Source organism: Paracoccidioides brasiliensis, assembly GCF_000150735.1.
Source record: "Paracoccidioides brasiliensis Pb18 unplaced genomic scaffold supercont2.4, whole genome shotgun sequence".
Lineage (NCBI taxonomy): Eukaryota > Fungi > Ascomycota > Eurotiomycetes > Onygenales > Ajellomycetaceae > Paracoccidioides > Paracoccidioides brasiliensis.
Window position 1 is genome coordinate 1,118,778 of NW_011371361.1, and position 7,215 is coordinate 1,125,992.

At 45.3% G+C, this 7,215-nt stretch overlaps 1 protein-coding gene across 1 annotated transcript; it reads left to right on the forward strand.

The window, feature by feature from the left end:
- Window positions 1–3,920: 3,920 nt before the first annotated feature.
- On the forward strand, window positions 3,921–6,815 carry PADG_03868 (uncharacterized protein; the record flags this gene model as incomplete). The annotated part of the gene is made up of 8 exons (XM_010760915.1): window positions 3,921–3,948; window positions 4,126–4,259; window positions 4,319–4,417; window positions 4,483–4,636; window positions 4,786–4,994; window positions 5,112–5,723; window positions 5,822–6,444; window positions 6,566–6,815. 8 exons carry the CDS (start codon window positions 3,921–3,923, stop codon window positions 6,813–6,815), a joined length of 2,109 nt encoding a protein of 702 aa, XP_010759217.1.
- Window positions 6,816–7,215: the final 400 nt, after the last annotated feature.

Below are 7,215 nucleotides of genomic sequence, written 5' to 3' on the forward strand. Positions count from 1 at the left end.
GGTGGGTGAGCAGGCGTTCGATGTTGTCAAGTTTCAAAGAAAGGAGAAGGCAAAGGCGAGGTAGAAATAAAGGGGATAAAATTTAAGCTCTGAATGAGATAGATGGTCTCGGAAGTATTTAAGATGGTTGTGAGGTTAATTTTCTCGAAGTTAAACCTTATCGATAAATAGGACGCGTGGAAGTAACTTAGGTTTGGGAGCAAAAAGAATGTGGATAGATCTAGAAGTCCACGTAAGTTTCCGGCTACAATCAACTCTTCCACATTGCTATGCATTCACATCATCGAGGAAATTCCTAAGCTCAGGTGACGATATAATGATATGTAGAAAGGGAGCTGGCGGCCGCAGCACCAATAACTGGAACGAGAAGCTCCTGATATTGTTCCGCTGTTCCTACAATTCCCGTCTCTGCCAATTTCTGTTCCGTATCTCCCCTTTACCAGGAACTTGGGTATAATTTTTCAGTCTCCAGCTTCTCGTGAGGTTTTATTTCGGGTTATCTCAGTAAACGGAGTATCACGAGTTGATAAAGCTCACGGGTTGTTTCGCGAGTCAGGTTGCGCTGAAGATCACGCCAGACACTCTGCAACTAGCGACGGTAGGGTTGAATGATCAAGTTATTTTAATCACTTCGTTTATTCTGATGGTCAAAGAGGTATGTATCACTTCCAGAAGTGGCTCCTGCGAATACTGCACCCGCGAAATTTCGAGGTCCTGGCGTTTGAGATAAAGATGGCAATCTGGGAAGTTCGCACTGTACCCGGGTTTTTGAGGCAACTTTGGGGTGTTCTCGTCTTCGGACTGCTCCTGGAGATTGGCTGGATATAAAGCCGGATTTCGTGGGTCTGCAGGAGGTAGTTAGTTAAATAACAGTGGAGGCTTGGGTGGTCGTGGTCAAGACGTGGTTAGAGTTGCTGGTGGAGAGTTTGCCGATTTGGGAGCCCCAACCAGCGTTGCTATTTAAAATATTCGCAAAACAAGACCAAAACGGATGTGCTCTGTGGGGATGATTCCAATTCCAAGCACATCACACCCCAACGGTCGAGCAATCCTGTGAGACAGGCGCTTCAAGGAACACAGTCAACCCAAGTGAAATCGATTTTCGCGGCTGATTTATATATAGAGCCGTGCTGGCTAGACTCTCTTCAGCGATATGTGAATCATTGCTCTAGGGACGATGGTAGTTACCGATAAACTAGTTAACTAATCACACCTGAAGGAAAGATTGGCCAACAGTGATTCTAGCTGAGAAAAGTGCCTGGCCCAGGAACCGTGAACTTCGAAGTCTCACGCTGAACCTGACGAGAGAACCGGAGGGCATGGGTTATTATTTAACCACCTGAGCATTTAACTATATGCAGAGCAGACGGCAGCATGGTGTTGGCAGCTAGTTAGTTACATGCAGAGTTGGGCTCAACCTATCGGAGCCTGGCTGGTGCTGCTGCATATCTAAGCATTCAGGTCGGTCACAGCACATGTTCGCAAGAATGTCTGGCCCGCGGGTTTCCTTCTTTATATTTTCGCACCAGCATCGGCAAAATTCCAGAGGCTCCAGCTCATCGTTCCGTATCCAATCATTCTTGTGGCGGGCTCCCTTGCATTCCCTGATCCTGGCTAGACATGAAAGCAGCCGACATGCCACCCAGCCTGGGCAAGGCAGTGGATAACTAAGCCTTGTCGAGCAACTTTATGGTTGTGACGCTCTTCAGGACCTTTCTATGGAGTTCAACTTTGCATAAAATATCCCCTCAAAGCATAATGGGGCGACACGTGTTGGCCAATCTACGAGAATATTATCCGCCTCTATCGTGTCCGAGTCATTTGAAGGTCAGACTGTGTTGGCCCGCCTGGATGGAGAGCCCGCCCGTCGATGCGTTCGATCATGCAACAATCCTGCAACATACCCATTTCTGTGCGTACTTGGATTTGTTTCTCCAATGACAAGTGGTCACGTCTTTATTAATGCTACTCCAGAATTTCACTTATTGTACGTTAAATATTAGAGTCTCCCTTGCTCCCCTCGCCATAGGACTAAAAGGGGAATCCATTCATCTTCGCTTGGATGTATGGACTTCATGATTGGTTAACTAACTGACTAGCTACAGCAGATTTCCAGCTTAGTGGCAATGTATGGTCATAATTCTTTCGTCCTACAACGACCCGGGTATGTCTTCTTAAGCTGCTCTATTCGATTTCCACCTTCCATGCATTCTTATTATTAATGCATCCAGCCTCGAGAGCGGAGAGCACAGTGGAGCAATTGGAAAAATCCCTTATTATTGTCCGATAATCTCCCTAATCTCCCTTTGATACCCTTGGAAACCAATATATTTAAATGTCACTGGCGTACGTCATCTCCACGTGGGATAAATTATGCCCTTTCATTGCTAGTGGTAGCGGAACAACGGCATTACAGAGAGAAACGACTTACCCGGAATTAACACCACCTTTGGATTCGTTTGAGCCAGTCTCGGACATCCGATTGTGGTCCTAGGCTTCTTGAATACGTTGTTGCCTATAACTATGCTATTACCTCTTCTGAGGGGAAATTTCATATATTTCCGGTGAACTATTCTGAGCCCGTTTTGTGTTGCATGGAACTCCCCTTTGAAGAGAGCAGTGATGAACAGTTATGGAGGAGTTCAAGCAAAAACTTCGAAATGCCAAAGCTGGGTTCCGTCTCTCCAAGACCAGTAACTACTGGAAGCTGATGAAAAAAAGTCTCTCATATGTTGCTTTGGCCATCGCCTTTGCATTTCAATGGGCATTTTCCCTGTCATTAAATTTGGCTGTGTTCCTCTGAAGCACTCGGGGCCATGGTGAGGCGCATCCACTTTATGAAGGAATCGATATAGCTGCCACCTGGGGCAATATTCCCCACTTGGTTTCTGCAAGAAAGTAAGATGTTAAACAGAAAACGCAACGTATTTGAACTAAATAGGACATCTTTGCTCTTAGTTTCGTTAATATAACACACTTCTTTACGTCTGTTGGAAGAGGTCAAATCCATTATCCTCCCCCTCCCCCCTCCCCAACACATATACCAGTAATTCTAACCACAATAGGTATTCATGTTTTGGTCGTAGGTGGTGAATCAATCTGCACACTGTAGTGTAGTAGGTTTATGTCTTTCGGTCAGCAGTGGATGATATGTAGCCAGTTTGACAAAGTGTTTGCAGTTAGATGCATAGCCAGTCATCCTATCTCCTGCGAGAACATTTAGGGGGACCGTGGTGTCATCACTATCTTGTCCGTGGTAAATGTACACTGGCTTGACTGATTCGGAGATAGTATCCATCAGGCAAATCTAGCATCTCCCCAAGGCACCTACAAACAGCAGCACTACACAAAGTGGACTGCCAAATACGAACCGTTTAAGTCTCCACCTAAAACTTCACCAGCCCTTGTTGCCAGAAAATGTCAGCCAACCTAGATCGTTAGATATGCCTACATGAACAGAAACCAACAGAATTCGCATTTCATTCCCCCCTCACTTGATTTAACTAAGGCAGCGCTGCAAGGACCTCCCCCTTAAAATTAGAAGCAGATTCCAAGAGGGGATGATCCCTAAGAACTGGTGATGACATCACCAAGAATATTTTGAACTTTGATGACAGTACATAGAAATTACCCCAAATAAATATGTCCTTCAGTCGAAAACCCTCTTTTTCTAACAACTTAGTGTATTTTGGTTATTCTCTGGCTTCATAGTACGGAGCCCTTGAACTGCGAGTGTCGATATACAAAACACGTGATTATGATTCTGCCTAGAGAATGTGCCCAAGATAGATAGACATTATCTGTCACTCGTATAAATGGTGAAATGCATGGCTCTCGCTGGCATTCCATCATCCGAATATTGACAGCCGCATGAGAGCTTTTACAAAGCCTCTTCACAGCTGCCAAAGTGCCCAGTGACGATGTCAACCTTCGATGGCATTGTTGAAGGTTAGCAAAACCCCTGAGAGAAAATAGCTGAATGGACATCCAACATCACTTTAATCTTAGCTAACACGGGAAGCAGAGTTTCCACAAATTCGAAGTAAAAAAAATCCAGATTTTTTTTGTCTTTTCTGGCCTATTGACCAAATCGATATATTGACCAGTACCGCTTCAATTGAGCAGTCGATTACTTTCGAAAGAACCCCAAAAGACCGGCTCCGCTGGCCTGCTTTCTGAGCCATGTGCATAGCGACCACCTTCAAGGCTTAGAATCTTTGAGAGCACCTTTTATTTATTGCTCTGCTGCTACACGAGAGGTAAAGTAACCTTCTTCCCTTCTACAAAAGAATATAAATTAACTAACCATGAAAAATAGATCCTCCTCCGGCTTGAGAAGCGCCCCCATCGCATAAATTTCAGCAAGGGGATACTGGAGTCGAGGAGGCAGCATTACAAGCATCTCTCCAAATTATTGGTGCGATCCTGATATCTACGCCATGGCCACGAAGTTACCCATGCATTAACATATGTTTTAACCAGCGCCCAATCCCACTTCAAGTTCCAACAGAGATAGAGCTGAGCCCAAGAAACCATGTTCGAGTCACTCTGTTCGACGCCAACCATTGCCCTGGTGCGGTCATGTTTCTTATAGAGGGAAACGGCAAGACCATTCTCTATACCGGCGATATTCGGGGTACGTGCTACTTTTAGCGTTTTTATATATGCTCTCTCTGTTACGACATTGCTATGATGGGATCTCTAAATTTATTTAATTCTTGATCTAATTTGCCATATCGCTCTCCGTAACAATTGACCATACTAATTATATTCCATATAACATAGCGGAATCCTGGTGGGTGGGCAATCTTATTCGGAATCCAGTCCTTATTCCATACACCCTTGGAGATAAGCGACTTGATAAGATCTATCTAGACACCACCTTTGCTACGAAATCTGATGTATACCAATCGTTCCCCTCTAAAGCTGAAGGAATTAGAGAACTCTTAGAAAAGATCAACGCCTACCCAGAGGATACAATATTTTATCTGCGAGTATGGACGTTTGGTTATGAAGATATCTGGTTGGCCTGTCGTCGGCGCTAAACACCAAGGTAGAGGGAAAAACTTCATCTTTAATCACCAAAGGCAAAAGCTAACAAGCTACATCAGATCCATGTCGATCAATATCAAATTGAGTTGTATAAATCCCTCACGCCACGGGCCACAAATGGTTTTGGAGTTGACAAAACGGCATTCCTTTGTGGATTCACCCTGGGCAACGCGCATGCCCCCGGTTGCTTAACTCACGATCATAAATCTCGAATCCATAGTTGCGAGCCCGATATGCGCTGCTCGACGATCTCCAAAGGCCCCTCCGTATATATTACTCCCATCGTGTCGCGTACGAGCGATGGTTCTGAGATCCCCGAGCTTGGAGCTGGCGGGGGCCAGGGCGACCTTTACCAAAGCCATGAGCTCGATTTATCGGATGGCGCTGTATTCCAGCAGCTTTCAAATATATGCTTTGAGCGTATTAAGGATGAGAAAACTCGTTCGTTGGCGCTAGATGCTTTGTCAGATGCGCATCAATCGAAATCGAAATCGCTATCTCTCGATGCTTATGGCATAAAGGATGTTGGTGAAATTTCCGTGAAGAAGCTCGTGGGCATTCTAAGCCGAGAGCCGCCAAAGGTCAATCTATCGGATCTGCCAGACATCTCCAAACCCAAGATACCCCTAAACATACGGGGCAAATTCGGACGTCCACTCCCAAACACAATTGTGAGAAGATACCTACCTGATTTCATACTTTTGTAAATTAATTTGGCTTCTCTCATTTAGCCCATGAGGGAGGGTGCTTTGAACTAATATATGAACAGCGTTTCCCCTACTCGCGCCACTCTTCGTACGACGAACTCTGCAATTTCATCAGGGCATTCAAACCAAAAGACATCATATCGTGCACTGCAGATGTTGCAACTTGGGACGAGGACGTATCCATGCGAACTCTATTTGGTCATTTGTGTTCTGGCACTGATTTTACCCACGACAAGTTGATGAGGGAGTATGTCCAGCGAGACTCGCGTCGGTCCCGAAAACGGATGCGACTGGAATCTAATACTTCATCACAACACCATTCAACCCAGCAAACAGATTCATATATCGAAGAAAACGAGCTTCCTCCCATTACCCCATCAACAGCCATTGAGGCCCGCGAACCAGATTCCGATTCACCTTCACTGCGAGAAATGCAATCTCAACACAACAATACTCTCCCTGAAGTTTCAGCCGCTGCATTCCAGGAAACATTGCAGGATATTATAAGCCAAGACACAACCGATGGTGCCGACACGCAGTCTTCCACAAACTCCCAAATCCTCGCCATAAAACTAGCATTGAAGGAAAAACACCTAAACCGGGAACTGGATTTTCATGTGGAATCTTCATTTTCAGATCTAGAGAACGAGGATGACGATACCTCACAAGAAACTTCTCAATCCTAGTGCGTTTCCCAGTACCAATCCCAGTCCCCTCCCCCAAAAAATTACTCCACCCCTTCACCTCCCAGTTTCACAACAACAACAACTACAACAACACCAACACTCATCCCATGACGACAATAGTCACACACCTACTAGGAATAATAATCGCGACGCGACCAAGACCCATCTGACACCCCCATCCGACCGCGTGAGCACATGTTCCCTCTCTTCATCGGCCTTTGGCTCCCTGCAAACAATCACTTCTTCCAGGACCAGGTGCCGCATGACCGCATACCGTGCCGCTCGGAGCGGGACCTATGAGGCATGGACAAGTTTCGGCTCGCCCGTCAGTGCTGGGAATAATCATACAGAGGAGGAGGCTGAATTGTGAGCTGTGAACTGTGAAGGTTTGAAGAGTGGTATGGGGGCGTCGCTTGCTGTAAGATATGTATGTATGCCTCTTTTGCTTCTCCTATAATGCGAGGGAACTTGCAAGGACGGCGTGCGGTGTTTGTTCACCTTTCTTTCCACTTACTGAAGTTGAAAAGGGGTGGTTAGGGAAACGGGTGGCTGATGTTATTCAACTATTCCCCCCCCCCCTTTTTTTTTTGCGACAATATCCAGTAACTACATTCTATTTTGGTTTTAATTTTTGCATTTGCTCAGCTGAATCTTTCTAACATCTTCACCCGTCTCTTATTGTAAGATTAAAATATAGAGAATATTCAATATCAGTAAAACAAGAGAGACAGGGGAGATGCATGACTTTATTTTCTATCATCTGACATTCT